The 21,515-nt window shown below is 44.4% G+C and overlaps 1 protein-coding gene across 1 annotated transcript in view; it reads right to left on the minus strand.

Moving 5' to 3' along the window:
- LOC139419150 (receptor-type tyrosine-protein phosphatase delta-like) overlaps positions 1 to 21,515 on the minus strand; it is a 228,172-nt gene that overhangs the window by 41,348 nt on the left and 165,309 nt on the right. The window contains exons 30-32 of the mRNA XM_071169124.1: positions 16,060 to 16,235; positions 10,041 to 10,160; positions 9,342 to 9,496 (exon numbers count right to left, since the gene is read on the minus strand). Coding sequence (XP_071025225.1) covers positions 9,342 to 9,496; positions 10,041 to 10,160; positions 16,060 to 16,235 — 451 coding nt within the window. The remainder of the gene's footprint in view (positions 1 to 9,341; positions 9,497 to 10,040; positions 10,161 to 16,059; positions 16,236 to 21,515) is intronic.

The raw sequence follows: 21,515 nt of genomic DNA on the forward strand, positions 1-21,515 counted from the left end.
CACAGCAGCAAGATGTGTGACCTGTTGCCACAAGAAAAGGGCAACTAGTGAAGAACACACACCATTGTAAATACAACCCATATTTATGCTTATTTATTTTATCTTGTGTACTTTAACCATTTGTACATTGTTACAACACTGTATATAAACATTATATAACATTTGTAATGTCTTTATTGTTTTGAAACTTCTGTATGTGTAATGTTTACTGTTCATTTGTATTGTTTATTTCAATTTTGTATATTATGTACCTCACTTGTTTTGGCAATGTTAACACATGTTTCCCATGTCAATAAAGCCCCTTGAACTGAATTGAGAGACAGAGAGAGAGTCACAAAGAGAGAGAGAGACAGAGAGAGAGCGAGAGAGAGAGAGAGAGACTGACTATTGTTACTGTAAATAAGCTACTTTAATTCACCTATAATCCTGTTACACACTCCATCTCACTGGCAGCTTCCTGGTTACACACACACACACACCCTCCCTCCCTCCCTCCCTCCCTCACACCCTCCCTCCCTCCCCCCTCCCTCCACCCTCCCTCCCTCCCCTCCTGAGTAAGAGGAAGATAAGTATTCTCCATGTCTATTTCATTCCACAGTGGGAGCCAGGCCAGCCCCCCCTCCCTCCCTCCCCCCCTCCCTCCCTCCCTCCCCCCCTCCCTCCCTCCCTCCCTCCCCCCTCCCTCCCCCCTCCCTCCCTCCCTCCCTCCCTCCCTCCCTCCCTCCCTCCCTCCCTCCCTCCCTCCCTCCCTCCCTCCCTCCCTCCCTCCCTCCCCCCCTTCCTGTTACACACTCCATCTCACTGGCAGCTTCCTGGTTACACACACACACACACCCTCCCTCCCTCCCTCCCTCCCTCCCTCCCTCCCCCCTCCCTCCACCCTCCCTCCCTCCCCTCCTGAGTAAGAGGAAGATAAGTATTCTCCATGTCTATTTCATTCCACAGTGGGAGCCAGGCCAGCCCCCCCTCCCTCCCTCCCCCCCTCCCTCCCTCCCTCCCTCCCTCCCTCCCTCCCTCCCTCCCTCCCTCCCTCCCTCCCTCCCTCCCTCCCTCCCTCCCTCCCCCCTCCCTCCCTCCCTCCCTCCCCCCTCCCTCCCTCCCTCCCTCCCTCCCTCCCTCCCTCCTGAGTAAGAGGAAGATAAGTATTCTCCATGTCTATTTCATTCCACAGTGGGAGCCAGGCCAGCACCCTCCCTCCCTCCCTCCCTCCCTCCCTCCCCCCTCCCCCCTCCCTCCCCCCTCCCTCCCCTCCTGAGTAAGAGGAAGATAAGTATTCTCCATGTCTATTCCATTCCACAGTGGGAGCCAGGCCAGCACCCTCCCTCCCCCCTCCCTCCCTCCCTCCCTCCCCCCTCCCTCCCTCCCTCCCTCCCCTCCTGAGTAAGAGGAAGATAAGTATTCTCCATGTCTATTCCATTCCACAGTGGGAGCCAGGCCAGCACCCTCCCTCCCTCCCCCCTCCCTCCCTCCCCCCCTCCCTCCCTCCCTCCCTCCCTCCCTCCCTCCCTCCCTCCCTCCCCTCCTGAGTAAGAGGAAGATAAGTATTCTCCATGTCTATTCCATTCCACAGTGGGAGCCAGGCCAGCACCCTCCCTCCCTCCCCCCCTCCCTCCCTCCCTCCCTCCCCTCCTGAGTAAGAGGAAGATAAGTATTCTCCATGTCTATTTCATTCCACAGTGGGAGCCAGGCCAGCACCCTCCCTCCCTCCCCTCCCTCCCCTCCCTCCCTCCCTCCCTCCCTCCTGAGTAAGAGGAAGATAAGTATTCTCCATGTCTATTTCATTCCACAGTGGGAGCCAGGCCAGCCCCCCCTCCCCCCCTCCCTCCCTCCACCCTCCCTCCCCCCCTCCCTCCCTCCCTCCCTCCTGAGTAAGAGGAAGATAAGTATTCTCCATGTCTATTTCATTCCACAGTGGGAGCCAGGCCAGCCCCCCCTCCCTCCCTCCCTCCCTCCCTCCCTCCCTCCCTCCCTCCCCTCCCTCCCTCCTGAGTAAGAGGAAGATAAGTATTCTCCATGTCTATTTCATTCCACAGTGGGAGCCAGGCCAGCATTCTAATGACAGGGTTCGTAAAGCACAGCATACCGTTTAGACAACGCACTGGGACTGTCAACTCCTGAACCCAAATATGTGTGTGTGTGTGTGTGCGTGCGTGCGTGTGAGTGTGAGTGTGTGTGTGTGTGTGTGTGTGTGTGTGTGTGTGTGTGTGTGTGTGTGTGTGTAGCTTAGAGAGTACATAGTAAACTGTAAAATATCTCGTTGATCGTCGTAAACCAATATTGTTATGGAGGGATGCAGCTTGTTTAGCCAATGAGAAGTGTTGGGAGTTTCTGTCTGGGTTAAAGGTCAATCTCATTTAAGCTCAGGAGATTCATATATATATATAGTATATATATATGATTTCCATAGTTTGAATGGAATTTGAGTTGACAGAACTGAAGGTGACCCATACCTCAGTCCTTCTCTGGGTTTCCTGGGTATTACTGTATGTTGTTGTTTACACTGCTGTCATGAACTTGGCCAGTGGTGAACAAAGGCAGGAGATTTGGTCTTTGGAAAATGAAATCACTGAAACCTGGATTGATGTGTGCAGAGACGGTGTTCTACAGAACCAGTGTTCTACAAAACCAGTGTTCTACAGAACCAGTGTTCTACAGAACCAGTGTTCTACAAAACCAGTGTTCTACAGAACCAGTGTTCTACAAAACCAGTGTTCTACAGAACCAGTGTTCTACAAAACCAGTGTTCTACAGAACCAGTGTTCTACAGAACCAGTGTTCTACAAAACCACCGCTTCATTTGAGCCTCTCGGAACCCATTTACCAGGATCCGGTACCTCTCAATGTCTGTCTGTCTGTCTGCCTGCCTGCCTGACTGCCTGCCTGTCTGACTGTCTGTCTGTCTGTCTGTCTGTCTGTCTGTCTGTCTGTCTGTCTCTCTGTCTCTAATAGAGATGACCCTAACCTCTCATCTCTGTCTGTCTGTCTCTCTGTCTCTAATAGAGATGACCCTAACCTCTCATCTCTGTCTGTCTGTCTCTAATAGAGATGACCCTAACCTCTCATCTCTGTCTGTCTGTCTCTCTGTCTCTAATAGAGATGACCCTAACCTCTCATCTCTGTCTGTCTATCTCTCTGTCTCTCTGTCTCTAATAGAGATGACCCTAACCTCTCATCTCTGTCTGTCTGTTTCTCTGTCTCTCTGTCTCTAATAGAGATGATTCTAACCTCTCATCTCTCCAGCAGTGAAGTACATGTGTCAACGTTACAGAATTCCTGCCGTCTGTTCAGAAAGAAATCAAATCATTCTGATTACCATACCAGGAGAAGGTCTATAATTTAGACACAGAGGATTCATGGTTATAATTATAATTAAAAACATGTGATAATTATAGCCTAGCTGTGGATTGTGTGTCGACCAATCACAAGGCATTGTCTAGAGACGGGAACGGACGGTGAATGTGATAATTACAGCCTAGCTGTGGATTGTGTGTTGACCAATCACAAGGCATTGTCTAGAGACTAACAGAGAGGCCTGTTGAACGAACAGACTAGTCTATTACTATACCAGAGTCATGTACTCTACTGTTCTAGATCACTACACCAGAGTCATGTACTCTACTGTTCTACATCACTATACCAGAGTCATGTACTCTACTGTTCTACATCACTATACCAGAGTCATGTACTCTACTGTTCTACATCACTATACCAGAGTCATGTACTCTACTGTTCTACATCACTATACCAGAGTCATGTACTCTACTGTTCTACATCACTATACCAGAGTCATGTACTCTACTGTTCTACATCACTATACCAGAGTCATGTACTCTACTGTTCTACATCACTATACCAGAGTCATGTACTCTACTGTTCAACGTCACTATACCAGAGTCATGTACTCTACATCACTATACCAGAGTCATGTACTCTACATCACTATACCAGAGTCATGTACTCTACTGTTCTACATCACTATACCAGAGTCATGTACTCTACTGTTCTACATCACTATACCAGAGTCATGTACTCTACTGTTCTACATCACTATACCAGAGTCATGTACACTACATCACTATACCAGAGTCATGTACTCTACTGTTCTACATCACTATACCAGAGTCATGTACTCTACTGTTCTACATCACTATACCAGAGTCATGTACTCTACTGTTCTACATCACTATACCAGAGTCATGTACTCTACTGTTCTACATCACTATACCAGAGTCATGTACTCTACTGTTCTACACCACTATACCAGAGTCATGTACTCTACTGTTCTACATCACTATACCAGAGTCATGTACTCTACTGTTCTACATCACTATACCAGAGTCATGTACTCTACTGTTCTACATCACTATACCAGAGTCATGTACTCTACTGTTCTACATCACTATACCAGAGTCATGTACTCTACTGTTCTACGTCACTATAACAGAGTCATGTACTCTACTGTTCTACATCACTATACCAGAGTCATGTACTCTACTGTTCTACATCACTATACCAGAGTCATGTACTCTACTGTTCTACATCACTATACCAGAGTCATGTACTCTACTGTTCTACATCACTATACCCAAGTCATGTACTCTACATCACTATACCAGAGTCATGTACTCTACTGTTCTACGTTACTATACCAGAGTCATGTACTCTACATCACTATACCAGAGTCATGTACTCTACTGTTCTACATCACTATACCAGAGTCATGTACTCTACTGTTCTACATCACTATACCCAAGTCATGTACTCTACATCACTATACCAGAGTCATGTACTCTACTGTTCTACATCACTATACCAGAGTCATGTACTCTACTGTTCTACATCACTTTACCAGAGTCATGTACTCTACATCACTATACCAGAGTCATGTACTCTACATCACTATACCAGAGTCATGTACTCTACTGTTCTACGTTACTATACCAGAGTCATGTACTCTACTGTTCTACATCACTATACCAGAGTCATGTACTCTACTGTTCTACATCACTATACCCAAGTCATGTACTCTACATCACTATACCAGAGTCATGTACTCTACTGTTCTACATCACTATACCAGAGTCATGTACTCTACTGTTCTACGTTACTATACCAGAGTCATGTACTCTACTGTTCTACATCACTATACCAGAGTCATGTACTCTACTGTTCTACATCACTTTACCAGAGTCATGTACTCTACATCACTATACCAGAGTCATGTACTCTACATCACTATACCAGAGTCATGTACTCTACTGTTCTACATCACTATACCAGAGTCATGTACTCTACTGTTCTACGTCACTATAACAGAGTCATGTACTCTACTGTTCTACATCACTATACCAGAGTCATGTACTCTACTGTTCTACATCACTATACCAGAGTCATGTACTCTACTGTTCTACATCACTATACCCAAGTCATGTACTCTACATCACTATACCAGAGTCATGTACTCTACTGTTCTACATCACTATACCAGAGTCATGTACTCTACTGTTCTACGTTACTATACCAGAGTCATGTACTCTACATCACTATACCAGAGTCATGTACTCTACTGTTCTACATCACTATACCAGAGTCATGTACTCTACTGTTCTACATCACTATACCAGAGTCATGTACTCTACTGTTCTACATCACTATACCAGAGTCATGTACTCTACTGTTCTACATCACTATACCCAAGTCATGTACTCTACATCACTATACCAGAGTCATGTACTCTACTGTTCTACATCACTATACCAGAGTCATGTACTCTACTGTTCTACGTTACTATACCAGAGTCATGTACTCTACATCACTATACCAGAGTCATGTACTCTACTGTTCTACATCACTATACCAGAGTCATGTACTCTACATCACTATACCAGAGTCATGTACTCTACTGTTCTACATCACTATACCAGAGTCATGTACTCTACTGTTCTACATCACTTTACCAGAGTCATGTACTCTACATCACTATACCAGAGTCATGTACTCTACATCACTATACCAGAGTCATGTACTCTACTGTTCTACGTTACTATACCAGAGTCATGTACTCTACTGTTCTACATCACTATACCAGAGTCATGTACTCTACTGTTCTACATCACTATACCCAAGTCATGTACTCTACATCACTATACCAGAGTCATGTACTCTACTGTTCTACATCACTATACCAGAGTCATGTACTCTACTGTTCTACGTTACTATACCAGAGTCATGTACTCTACTGTTCTACATCACTATACCTGAGTCATGTACTCTACTGTTCTACATCACTTTACCAGAGTCATGTACTCTACATCACTATACCAGAGTCATGTACTCTACATCACTATACCAGAGTCATGTACTCTACTGTTCTACATCACTATACCAGAGTCATGTACTCTACATCACTATACCAGAGTCATGTACTCTACTGTTCTACATCACTATACCAGAGTCATGTACTCTACTGTTCTACATCACTATACCAGAGTCATGTACTCTACTGTTCTACATCACTATACCAGAGTCATGTACTCTACTGTTCTACATCACTATACCAGAGTCATGTACTCTACTGTTCTACATCACTATACCAGAGTCATGTACTCTACTGTTCTACATCACTATACCAGAGTCATGTACTCTACATCACTATACCAGAGTCATGTACTCTATTGTTCTACATCACTATATCAGAGTCATGTACTCTACTGTTCTACACCACTATACCAGAGTCATGTACTCTACTGTTCTACATCACTATACCAGAGTCATGTACTCTACTGTTCTACATCACTACACCAGAGTCATGTACTCTACTGTTCTACATCACTATACCAGAGTCATGTACTCTACTGTTCTACATCACTATATCAGAGTCATGTACTCTACTGTTCTACACCACTATACCAGAGTCATGTACTCTACTGTTCTACATCACTATACCAGAGTCATGTACTCTACTGTTCTACATCACTACACCAGAGTCATGTACTCTACTGTTCTACATCACTATACCAGAGTCATGTACTCTACTGTTCTACATCACTATACCAGAGTCATGTACTCTACTGTTCTACATCACTATACCAGAGTCATGTACTCTACTGTTCTACATCACTATACCAGAGTCATGTACTCTACTGTTCTACATCACTATACCAGAGTCATGTACTCTACTGTTCTACATCACTATACCAGAGTCATGTACTCTACTGTTCTACATCACTATACCAGAGTCATGTACTCTACTGTTCTACATCACTATACCAGAGTCATGTACTCTACTGTTCTACATCACTATACCAGAGTCATGTACTCTACTGTTCTACATCACTATACCAGAGTCATGTACTCTACTGTTCTACATCACTATACCAGAGTCATGTACTCTACATCACTATACCAGAGTCATGTACTCTATTGTTCTACATCACTATATCAGAGTCATGTACTCTACTGTTCTACACCACTATACCAGAGTCATGTACTCTACTGTTCTACATCACTATACCAGAGTCATGTACTCTACTGTTCTACATCACTACACCAGAGTCATGTACTCTACTGTTCTACATCACTATACCAGAGTCATGTACTCTACTGTTCTACATCACTATATCAGAGTCATGTACTCTACTGTTCTACACCACTATACCAGAGTCATGTACTCTACTGTTCTACATCACTATACCAGAGTCATGTACTCTACTGTTCTACATCACTACACCAGAGTCATGTACTCTACTGTTCTACATCACTATACCAGAGTCATGTACTCTACTGTTCTACATCACTATACCAGAGTCATGTACTCTACTGTTCTACATCACTATACCAGAGTCATGTACTCTACTGTTCTACATCACTATACCAGAGTCATGTACTCTACTGTTCTACATCACTATACCAGAGTCATGTACTCTACTGTTCTACATCACTATACCAGAGTCATGTACTCTACTGTTCTACATCACTATACCAGAGTCATGTACTCTACTGTTCTACATCACTATACCCAAGTCATGTACTCTACTGTTCTACATCACTATACCCAAGTCATGTACTCTACATCACTATACCAGAGTCATGTACTCTACTGTTCTACATCACTATACCAGAGTCATGTACTCTACTGTTCTACGTTACTATACCAGAGTCATGTACTCTACTGTTCTACATCACTATACCTGAGTCATGTACTCTACTGTTCTACATCACTTTACCAGAGTCATGTACTCTACATCACTATACCAGAGTCATGTACTCTACATCACTATACCAGAGTCATGTACTCTACTGTTCTACATCACTATACCAGAGTCATGTACTCTACATCACTATACCAGAGTCATGTACTCTACTGTTCTACATCACTATACCAGAGTCATGTACTCTACTGTTCTACATCACTATACCAGAGTCATGTACTCTACTGTTCTACATCACTATACCAGAGTCATGTACTCTACTGTTCTACATCACTATACCAGAGTCATGTACTCTACTGTTCTACATCACTATACCAGAGTCATGTACTCTACTGTTCTACATCACTATACCAGAGTCATGTACTCTACATCACTATACCAGAGTCATGTACTCTATTGTTCTACATCACTATATCAGAGTCATGTACTCTACTGTTCTACACCACTATACCAGAGTCATGTACTCTACTGTTCTACATCACTATACCAGAGTCATGTACTCTACTGTTCTACATCACTACACCAGAGTCATGTACTCTACTGTTCTACATCACTATACCAGAGTCATGTACTCTACTGTTCTACATCACTATACCAGAGTCATGTACTCTACTGTTCTACATCACTATACCAGAGTCATGTACTCTACTGTTCTACATCACTATACCAGAGTCATGTACTCTACTGTTCTACATCACTATACCAGAGTCATGTACTCTACTGTTCTACATCACTATACCAGAGTCATGATAATGATTTATTATAAAGGGGTTTTTCTGCTCGGCGTTCCAGGTAAATCAGAGCCACTCTACTTTCTGTTTCCGGCACCTTCCAATATACCAATGAATCACTGTACAAAACAGAATCGTCTTCAACTGATCCATATTTCTGCACTGTGTTTCTGACTAAGCCTCCAGTGTTGACCTATAGGTGAACGAAGGTCAAACAGACTGTAACAGATCAATGGGAAGAAAGCATACCCAGACGGGCTTCAGCCCAGCTTCAAAAAAAAAAAATGGGAATCGACGGAGGGACTTGAAAATTCCCGAAAAATATTCCTCGTCCCAGGAAACAGGAAACTTCAAGTAACAGAAGCTGTAAAGAAGAAGAGAAGAAGAAGAAAGGTGGCACCTGCAGTGTACGACCATGGGTCCTGCGTCTGGAGGGTTGCAGGCCTTGACCCGTCGTAGGAAGGCCAGGAAGGGGGTGGGGTGTTCGGGGACCCCGTGGTCCGGCCAGGCTGTAAACTGGAACTGACGAATCTCACGCTTCTCATTGGAGCCACTCTGGAGGAGGGGAGAGGAGAGGAGAGGAGGGGAGGGGAGAGGAGAGGAGGGGAGTGGGGGGGGAGAGGAGAGGAGAGGAGAGGAGAGGAGAGGAGAGGAGAGGAGAGGAGAGGAGAGGAGAGGAGAGGAGAGGAGAGGAGAGGAGAGGAGAGGAGAGGAGAGAAAGGACCAGGGAGAGGAGAGGAGAGGAGAGGTGAGGAGAAGATGAGAGGGGAGGGGAGAGAGGAGAGAGAGAGGAGAGAAAGGACCAGGGAGAGGAGAGGAGAGGATGGGAGGGGAGGGGAGAGGAGAGGAGAGGAGAGGAGAGGAGAGGAGAGGAGAGGAGAGGAGAGGAGAGGAGAGGAGAGGAGAGAGAGGAGAGGAGGTTACACAAAAAGTATACACATAAAACACACGTCCGTCTGTCTGTCTCTCTGTGTCTCTCTCTCTCACACACACACACACACACACACACACACACACACACACACACACACACACACACACACACACACACACACACACCCCCCCCACACACACACACACAACCCCCCCCCACACACACCTTGTAGAGAGCGAAGGTCCTAACAGAGTATGTAGCCAGCTCTACAGTGTCCAGCAGAGTAACCTGTATCAGCCCATATGTCTCTGTTCCTCTGGTAGGCCAGTACTGATCACATTTTACCTGCAGAGACAGAGAGACAACGTCAGAGGGGGGCGGAGGGGGTAAAAAGACTGAGAACAAAAGAGAGAGAGAGAGAAACAGAGAATGAAAGAGAGACCGAATGTGTATGAGAATGTGTGTGTTTTTTACAGAGAATATGAGAGAGCGAGAGAGAGAATGTGTGTGAGAGAGAGAGAGACAGAGATAATGAGAGAAGAGATAGGAGAGAGAGAGATAATGAGAGAGAGAGAGATAATGAGAGAAGAGAGGGAGAGATAATGAGAGAAGAGAGAGAGAGAGAGAGAGAGAGAGAGAGAGAGAGAGAGAGAGAGAGAGAGAATATGAGAGAGAGAGAGACGGAGAGAGAGAGTGTGTGTGTGTGTAGGTACAGTGTGTGAGAGACAGACAGGTGTTATTCTAAGTTATCTATCAGATACTGAACTAGCTATAAGTGGTCACAGGATGTTGTGCTAACCTCTACAAATATGCAAACACCAAACCCCAGCATGCTTTAGCCCTGCACCACATCAAATTCCACATAACAAGCAGACAGATTTGTAGTTCTTTTCCAGCCTCAGAAACCACAGGGAGCTAAGGGAACAAAATCACAGAAATCCCCCGGAGAGCCCATAGCAGAGTCAGGCCAAACCAAACGATGAGGATGAGCTGATCCATCCAGTTTCACATCAAAGCCAGTGGGGAGGCCTGCTCTGCATTCCACTCGTCCAGACTGGATTCTGGTGTTTCTGGCCATTGCTACTCTGTAATTAACTGTTCTCTTTCCCTGAAACGCTGAGATTATAATACCTCATTATACTGTACTGCTTTCCACAGGGCTGAGACAGCTTCACATAGTGAGACAGCTTGATGTACAGGACACTAGTCTATCTCCTGTTTCTGTAGTGAGACAGCTTGACGTACAGGACACCCCCTGGACAGGACACTAGTCTATCTCCTGTTTCTCTAGTGAGACAGCTTGATGTACAGGACACCCCCTGGACAGGACACTAGTCTATCTCCTGTTTCTGTAGGGAGAGACAAGACACCCCCTGGACATCTCCTGTATCTCGACCCCAACCTTGAACGAGATCCAAAGAACACAACACACAACAACATGCAACGTGAACTAACGTACAACGTGAACTAACGGACAACGTGAACTAACGGACAACGTGAACTAACGGACAACGTGAACTAACGGACAACGTGCATTTTGTTGAGTCTCCAAAAGTGTTTTTTTTAGAGGAGCATTTCAGTCATTCTCAGTGTGTTTTAAAAACCAGGCAGAAAATAATATATTGTGTGATCAGAAAACCACGTGAGCAGAGGTTGCAGAGATGAAGTAAGAGAGTAAAGGGAGAGGGATAGGGGGAGGGTAAAGGAGGGAGGGAGAGGGATAGGGGGAGGGTAAAGGAGGGAGGGAGAGGGATATTGGGAGGGTAAAGGAGGGAGGGAGAGGGATAGGGGGAGGGTAAAGGAGGGAGGGAGAGGGATAGGGGGAGGGTAAAGGAGGGAGGGAGAGGGATATGGGGAGGGTAAAGGAGGGAGGGAAGGAGAGAGGGATAGGGGGAGGGAAAAGGAGGGAGGGAAGGAGAGAGGGATAGGGGGAGGGTAAAGGAGGGAGGGAAGGAGAGAGGGATAGGGGGAGGGAAAAGGAGGGAGGGAAGGAGAGAGGGATAGGGGGAGGGTAAAGGAGGAAGGGAAGGAGAGAGGGATAGGGGGAGGGTAAAGGAGGGAGGGAAGGAGAGAGGGATAGGGGGAGGGAAAAGGAGGGAGGGAAGGAGAGAGGGATAGGGGGAAGGTAAAGGAGGGAGGGAAGGAGAGAGGGATAGGGTAAAGGAGGGAGGGAAGGAGAGAGGGATAGGGGGAGGGAAAAGGAGGGAGGGAAGGAGAGAGGGATAGGGGGAGGGAAAAGGAGGGAGGGAAGGAGAGAGGGATAGGGGGAGGGTAAAGGAGGGAGGGAAGGAGAGAGGGATAGGGTAAAGGAGGGAGGGAAGGAGAGAGGGATAGGGGGAGGGTAAAGGAGGGAGGGAAGGAGAGAGGGATAGGGGGAGGGTAAAGGAGGGAGGGAAGGAGAGAGGGATAGGGTAAAGGAGGGAGGGAAGGAGAGAGGGATAGGGGGAGGGTAAAGGAGGGAGGGAAGGAGAGAGGGATAGGGGGAGGGTAAAGGAGGGAGGGAAGGAGAGAGGGATAGGGGGAGGGTAAAGGAGGGAGGGAAGGAGAGAGGGATAGGGATAGGGTAAAGGAGGGAGGGAAGGAGAGAGGGATAGGGGGAGGGTAAAGGAGGGAGGGAAGGAGAGAGGGATAGGGGGAGGGTAAAGGAGGGAGGGAAGGAGAGAGGGATAGGGGGAGGGTAAAGGAGGGAGGGAAGGAGAGAGGGATAGGGGGAGGGTAAAGGAGGGAGGGAAGGAGAGAGGGATAGGGGGAGGGTAATTGAGGGAGGGAAGGAGAGAGGGATAGGGGGAGGGTAAAGGAGGGAGGGAAGGAGAGAGGGATAGGGGGAGGGAAAAGGAGGGAGGGAAGGAGAGAGGGATAGGGATAGGGTAAAGGAGGGAGGGAAGGAGAGAGGGATAGGGGGAGGGTAAAGGAGGGAGGGAAGGAGAGAGGGATAGGGGGAGGGTAAAGGAGGGAGGGAAGGAGAGAGGGATAGGGGGAGGGAAAAGGAGGGAGGGAAGGAGAGAGGGATAGGGGGAGGGTAAAGGAGGGAGGGAAGGAGAGAGGGATAGGGGGAGGGTAAAGGAGGGAGGGAAGGAGAGAGGGATAGGGGGAGGGTAAAGGAGGGAGGGAAGGAGAGAGGGATAGGGGGAGGGTAAAGGAGGGAGGGAAGGAGAGAGGGATAGGGGGAGGGTAAAGGAGGGAGGGAAGGAGAGAGGGATAGGGGGAGGGTAAAGGAGGGAGGGAAGGAGAGAGGGATAGGGTAAAGGAGGGAGGGAAGGAGAGAGGGATAGGGGGAGGGTAAAGGAGGGAGGGAAGGAGAGAGGGATAGGGATAGGGTAAAGGAGGGAGGGAAGGAGAGAGGGATAGGGGGAGGGTAAAGGAGGGAGGGAAGGAGAGAGGGATAGGGGGAGGGTAAAGGAGGGAGGGAAGGAGAGAGGGATAGGGGGAGGGTAAAGGAGGGAGGGAAGGAGAGAGGGATAGGGGGAGGGAAAAGGAGGGAGGGAAGGAGAGAGGGATGTCTTGCCTTGGAGAAGAAATAAGAGGGCATCTGAAACAGACACACAGAGAGAGAGAGAGAGAGAGAGAGAGAGAGAGAGAGAGAGTTGAAAAAGAGTCACCGCAGCAGCTACCACACAGCACTACAGTACATTACTACCACAGTATTAGTACTGCTATTAAAATGGTACTATATAGTACATGGTAATACTACAATATTAGTATTATTGTTAGTATTAGCATGGTACTACCAGAGCCATATATTTAGTCATACATATCCATATATTTATCCATATATAACCATATATTTATCCATATATGACCATATATTTATCCATATATAACCATATATTGATCCATATATGACCATATATTTATCCATATTTAACTATATACAGGTATATAACCATATATTTATCCATATATAACCACATATTTATCCATATATAACCATATATTTATCCATATATAACCATATATTTATCCATATACAACCATATATTTATCCATATTTAACTATGTATACAGTGGGGCAAAAAAGTAAAAATCTGTCGTTCTGCCCCTGAACTGGCAGTTAACCCACTGTTCCTAGGCCGTCATTGAAAATAAGAATGTGTTCTTAACTGACTTGCCAAGTTAAATAAAGGTTAAATAAAAAAAAATTACAAAAAATTGTGCAAGTTCTCCCACTTAAAAAGATGAGAGAGGCCTGTAATTTTCATCATAGGTACACTTCAACTATGACAGACAAAATGAGAAAAAAAAATACAGCAAATCACATTGTAGGATTTTTAATGAATTTATTTGCAAATTATGGTGGAAAATAAGTATTTGGTTACCTACAAACAAGCAAGATTTCTGGATCTCACAGACAGTGTAGCTATGATGAAAATTACAGGCCTCTCTCATCTTTTTAAGTGGGAGAACTTGCACAATTGGTGGCTGACTAAATACTCTTTTGCCCCACTGTATAACCATATATTGATCCATATATGACCATATATTTATAAATATAGATGTATTTATCTATATATTTACATGAATATATATATATTTACATACTCTGGGTACTACATGGCAATACTACTAGTCATGGTAATACTATGGTGATACCACAGTATAAGTATAGTATTAGTAGTAGCCTAGAAGAGGTTTCTACTAAACTACCTAAACTATTAGTATTATCATGGTACTCATAGCCATATATTTACATGGATATATAGTCTGGGCACTACATGGTAGTACTACTAGTCATGGTACTACATAGCCATATATTTACATGGATATATAGTCTGGGCACTACATGATAATTATACTAGTCAAGAAACTACAAAGTACATGGTAGTACTACTAGTCATGGTACTACATAGTGCATGGTAGTACTACTAGTCATGGTACTACATTGCCATTTATGTACATGGATATATAGTCTGGGTACTACATGGTAGTACTACTAGTCATGGTACTACATAGTACATGTTAGTACTACTAGTCATGGTACTACATAGTACATGTTAGTACTACTAGTCATGGTACTAAGTATTACATGGTAATACTACTAGTCATGGTACTACATAGTACATGTTAGTACTACTAGTCATGGTACTACATAGTACATGTTAGTACTACTAGTCATGGTACTAAGTATTACATGGTATTACTACTAGTCATGAAACTACATAGTACATGATAGTACTACTAGTCATGGTACTACATAGTACATGGTAGTTCTAGTAATGATACTACATAGTACATGTTAGTTCTACTAGCCATGGTACTACATAGCACATGTTAATTATACTAGTCATGGTACTACATAGTACATGTTAGTTCTACTAGTCATGGTACTACATAGTAAATGTTAGTTCTACTAGTTATAGTACTACATAGTACATGTTAGTACTACTAGCCATGGTACTACATAGTACATGTTAGTTCTATTAGCCATGGTACTACATAGTACAAGACAGTACTACAGTATAAGCATAGTATCAGTAGAAGCATGGTGGAAAGAGAAAGTTGTACCTAGTTTCTACATGGGGTAAGAAGAGAGACAGAAGACTAAAGGTGACAGCACCATGTTAGAAACACGTTAGAGGGAGAAAATACATAATTATTTGAAGTCCTAATAAGGAGAGTCATACTGCTGTTTACACACATAATATACAACAAGGTTCACCAACTGGCCCCCTGCATGTTATTTGGGCCCCTCAAGTTTTCTAAGCCCCCCCCCCAAAAAAAACCAATATAGATATTTATTTATTTATTCTTGGAAAATAGCAAATCAGCTCCAACTGATTTTTATTTTGGAGTCTGTTAACCTGTTCTAAAAAGTATTCAAACGCATAATAAAGAGATATATGTCATCATATCGGTTTTAAAAATGTAAACAACGTTTGAAATGATTCTGTTTAAAGTCTTATTATTATACTGTATCTGTTTGGACTTGTTGTAGTCACTTTTACAGTCTACAAAATGATTAGGCAGTTATGTTCCCTGTTCCCCCCTTGACCATCCACACCAGAAGACATTCTATCTACACTGTACGTTGACATTAGTGGGTACAACGCTGTACAGGACATAGTCTAGTTCTATCTCTCCATCCCCATTGGCCGTCAACTGATCCGTCCTCCTTCACCCCAAATCATTACAATGATCTGACACTAACTGCTCTGGATAAATGTGTCTGTTAAAAAATCACTAACATGTAAAAAAATGTCATTTCTATCAATCTTCACTGTATTAAACAAGGGATCTCAGTCCTTACCCGAGACTTCTCCTCTAGCTTGGTCATCATGACGATGTTGGCCGTGTGCTGTTCCCAAACCAGTCTCCAGAAGTCACAGAAGGTCTCGGGGAGAGAGCCCTGCGTCGCGATGTAGGCGTTTTGACGACGGTAGCCATCAATGTAGTTGGCATTGATGTAGTCACTGCCTGGGATACCTGGAGGGGGGAGAGAGAGGGAGAAAGAGGGGAGGGAGAGAGAGGGAAAGAGAGAGAAGTGGGGGGAGGGAGAGATACATTTGTAATGTCCTTATGGTTTTCAGACTTCTGTGTGTAACGTTTACTGTTAATTCTTTCAGAAAATCAGATCAGCAGCCCCTTGGGGATTATCAAAGTGTCAATCAATCAACCAATCAATCAATCTGCATGTACAGTCGATGTGTTGGTTAGTGGATGTGTGTCAACTGTCTCAGCTGATAACCAGTTTGTATTGGAGGGGATTGTGTTAACTTCTTATGGCTGCAGGGGCAGTATTGAGTAGCTTGGGATGAAAGGTGCCCAGAGGTGCCCAGAGTAAACAGCCTGCTCCTCAGTCCCAGTTGCTAATATATGCATAGTATTAGTAGTATTGGATCGGAAACACTCTGACGTTTCTAAAACTGTTTGAATGACGCCTGTGAGTAAAACAGAACTCATATGGCAGGCAAAAACCTGAGAAGAAATCCAAACAGGAAGTGAGAAATCTGAGGTTGGTCGATTTTCAACCCAGCCCCTATTGAATACACAGGGGGATATTGGTTATGTTGCACTTCCTAAGGCTTCCACTAGATGTCAACCGTCTTTAGAAACTTGAATGAGGCTTCTACTGTGATGTGGAGCCGGATGAGAGAGGAATGAGTCAGAGGTCTGGCAGAGAGCCAGGTCCTGGTCACACGCATTTCACATGATAGCGACCTGCGTTCCATGGCTTTTCTACAGACAATGGAATTCTCCGGTTGGAACGTTATTGAAGATTTATGATAAAAACATCCTAAAGATTGATTCTATACTTTGTTTCTACGACCTGTAATATGACTTTTTGAAGTTTTCGTCCGACGTTCGGCTGGACCTGCACGAGCGTTTGGATTTGTGTACTAAACGCCCTAACAAAAGTAGCTACTTGGACATAAATAATGGACATTATCGAACAAATCAAACGTTTATTGTGGAACTAGGATTCCTGGGAGTGCATTCTGATGAAGATCATCAAAGGTAAGGGAATATTTATAATGTTATTTCTGATTTCTGTTGACTCCAACATGGCGGATAATTAAAATAAAATATCCTAGCGCCGTTCTCAGATCATTGCATGGTTTGCTTTGAAATCTGACACAGCGGTTGCATTAAGGAGAGGTATATCTATAATTCCATGTCTAACAATTGTATTTTCATCGACATTTATAATGAGTATTTCTGTAAAATGATGTGGCTCTCTGCAATATCACCAGATGTTTTTGGAACTAGTGAACATAACGCGCCAATGTATACTGAGATTTTTTTTATATAAATATGAACTTTATCAAACAAAACATACATATATTGTGTAACATGAAGTCCTATGAGTGTCATCTGATGGGTTAGTGATTCATTTTATCTCTATTTGTGCTTTTTGTGACTCCTCTCTTTGGCTGGAAAAATGGCTGTGTTTTTCTGTGAGTTGGTGGTGACCTAACATAATCGTTTGTGGTGCTTTCACTCTAAAGCCTATTTGAAATCGGACACCGTGGTGGGATTAAAAACAAGATTACCTTTTAAAAAGGTATAAGATACATGTATGTTTGAGGAATTTTAATTATGAGATTTCTGTTTTCAATTTGGCGCCCTGCACTTTCACTGGCTGTTGTCATATCGATCCCGTTAACGGGATTTCAGCCCTAAGAAGTTTTAACTATCTCAGCTGATAACCAGTTTGTATGGGAGGGGATGGAGTCAACTATCTCAGCTGATACCAAGCTTGTATGGGAGGGGATGGAGTCAACTAATTCTGATGATAACCAGTTTGTATAGGAGGGGATTGTGTCAACTATCTCAGCTGATAACCTGTTTGTATGGGAGGGGGTGGTGTCAACTATCTCAGCTGATAACCAGTTTGTATGGGAGGGGATGGTGTCAATTATCTCAGCTGATAACCAGTTTGTATGGGAGGGGATTGTGTCAACTATCTCAGCTGATAACCAGTTTGTATGGGAGGGGATTGTGTCAACTATCTCAGCTGATAACCAGTTTGTATGGGAGGGGATTGTGTCAACTATCTCAGCTGATAACCAGTTTGTATGGGAGGGGATTGTGTCAACTATCTCAGCTGATAACCAGTTTGTATGAGAGGGGATTGTGTCAACTATCTCAGCTGTTACCAAGCTTGTATGAGAGGGGATGGAGTCAACTAATTCTGATGATAACCAGTTTGTATAGGAGGGGATTGTGTCAACTATCTCAGCTGATAACCTGTTTGTATGGGAGGGGGTGGTGTCAACTATCTCAGCTGATAACCAGTTTGTATGGGAGGGGATGGTGTCAATTATCTCAGCTGATAACCAGTTTGTATGGGAGGGGATGGTGTTAACTATCTCAGCTGATACCAAGCTTGTATGAGAGGGGATTGTGTCAACTATCTCAGCTGATAACCAGTTTGTATGGGAGGGGATTGTGTCAACTATCTCAGCTGATAACCAGTTTGTATGGGAGGGGATTGTGTCAACTATCTCAGCTGATAACCAGTTTGTATGGGAGGGGATTGTGTCAACTATCTCAGCTGATAACCAGTTTGTATGGGAGGGGATTGTGTCAACTATCTCAGCTGATAACCAGTTTGTATGGGAGGGGATTGTGTCAACTATCTCAGCTGATAACCAGTTTGTATGGGAGGGGATTGTGTCAACTATCTCAGCTGATAACCAGTTTGTATGGGAGGGGATTGTGTCAACTATCTCAGCTGATAACCAGTTTGTATGAGAGGGGATTGTGTCAACTATCTCAGCTGTTACCAAGCTTGTATGAGAGGGGATGGAGTCAACTAATTCTGATGATAACCAGTTTGTATAGGAGGGGATTGTGTCAACTATCTCAGCTGATAACCTGTTTGTATGGGAGGGGGTGGTGTCAACTATCTCAGCTGATAACCAGTTTGTATGGGAGGGGATGGTGTCAATTATCTCAGCTGATAACCAGTTTGTATGGGAGGGGATGGTGTTAACTATCTCAGCTGATACCAAGCTTGTATGAGAGGGGATTGTGTCAACTATCTCAGCTGATAACCAGTTTGTATGGGAGGGGATTGTGTCAACTATCTCAGCTGATAACCAGTTTGTATGGGAGGGGATTGTGTCAACTATCTCAGCTGATAACCAGTTTGTATGGGAGGGGATTGTGTCAACTATCTCAGCTGATAACCAGTTTGTATGGGAGGGGATTGTGTCAACTATCTCAGCTGATAACCAGTTTGTATGAGAGGGGATTGTGTCAACTATCTCAGCTGTTACCAAGCTTGTATGAGAGGGGATGGAGTCAACTAATTCTGATGATAACCAGTTTGTATAGGAGGGGATTGTGTCAACTATCTCAGCTGATAACCTGTTTGTATGGGAGGGGGTGGTGTCAACTATCTCAGCTGATAACCAGTTTGTATGGGAGGGGATGGTGTCAATTATCTCAGCTGATAACCAGTTTGTATGGGAGGGGATGGTGTTAACTATCTCAGCTGATACCAAGCTTGTATGAGAGGGGATTGTGTCAACTATCTCAGCTGATAACCAGTTTGTATGGGAGGGGATTGTGTCAACTATCTCAGCTGATAACCAGTTTGTATGGGAGGGGATTGTGTCAACTATCTCAGCTGATAACCAGTTTGTATGGGAGGGGATTGTGTCAACTATCTCAGCTGATAACCAGTTTGTATGGGAGGGGATTGTGTCAACTATCTCAGCTGATAACCAGTTTGTATGAGAGGGGATTGTGTCAACTATCTCAGCTGATAACCAGTTTGTATGAGAGGGGATTGTGTCAACTATCTCAGCTGATAACCAGTTTGTATGGGAGGGGATTGTGTCAACTATCTCAGCTGTTACCAAGCTTGTATGAGAGGGGATTGGGTCTGTTTCATTCAGGATCAGTCATGTTCATCTGGGCCTTATGCCCATAATCCCCCAAATCACTGTGTGTCTCTCTCTCTCTCTCTCTCTCACACACACACACACACACACACACACACACACACACACACACACACACACACACACACACACACACACACACACACACACACACACACACACACACACACACACACACACACACACACACACACACACACTCCCCTGACCTGATTCTAGTGAGTCAGAAAGCAGGTCACAAAGCTCTTGATGTTTCTTATGAGGTCAGTTTATATAAACTAACAAACAGCCCTCCTTGATAACAACAGTATCAAATACACAACTACCAAACACCCCTCCCTGGTACCAACACTATCAAATACACAACTACCAAACACCCCTCCCTGGTACCAACACTATCAAAGATATAACTACCAAACACCCCTCCCTGGTACCAACACTATCAAAGATATAACTACCAAACACCCCTCCCTGGTACCAACACTATCAAAGATATAACTACCAAACACCCCTCCCTGGTACCAACACTATCAAAGATATAACTAACAAACACCCCTCCCTGGTACCAACACTATCAAATACACAACTACCAAACACCCCTCCCTGGTACCAACACTATCAAAGATATAACTAACAAACAGCCCTCCCTGGTACCAACACTATCAAAGATATAACTACCAAACACCCCTCCCTGGTACCAACACTATCAAAGATATAACTACCAAACACCCCTCCCTGGTACCAACACTATCAAATACACAACTACCAAACACCCCTCCCTGGTACCAACACTATCAAAGATATAACTACCAAACACCCCTCCCTGGTACCAACACTATCAAATACACAACTACCAAACACCCCTCCCTGGTACCAACACTATCAAAGATATAACTACCAAACACCCCTCCCTGGTACCAACACTATCAAAGATATAACTACCAAACACCCCTCCCTGGTACCAACACTATCAAAGATATAACTACCAAACACCCCTCCCTGGTACCAACACTATCAAAGATATAACTACCAAACACCCCTCCCTGGTACCAACACTATCAAAGATATAACTACCAAACACCCCTCCCTGGTACCAACACTATCAAATACACAACTACCAAACACCCCTCCCTGGTACCAACACTATCAAATACACAACTGCCAAACACCCCTCCCTGGTACCAACACTATCAAAGATATAACTACCAAACACCCCTCCCTGGTACCAACACTATCAAATACACAACTACCAAACACCCCTCCCTGGTACCGACACTATCAAAGATATAACTACCAAACACCCCTCCCTGGTACCGACACTATCAAATACACAACTACCAAACACCCCTCC

The sequence above is a fragment of the Oncorhynchus clarkii genome, chromosome 10 (assembly GCF_045791955.1).
Source record: "Oncorhynchus clarkii lewisi isolate Uvic-CL-2024 chromosome 10, UVic_Ocla_1.0, whole genome shotgun sequence".
Classification (NCBI taxonomy): domain Eukaryota; kingdom Metazoa; phylum Chordata; class Actinopteri; order Salmoniformes; family Salmonidae; genus Oncorhynchus; species Oncorhynchus clarkii.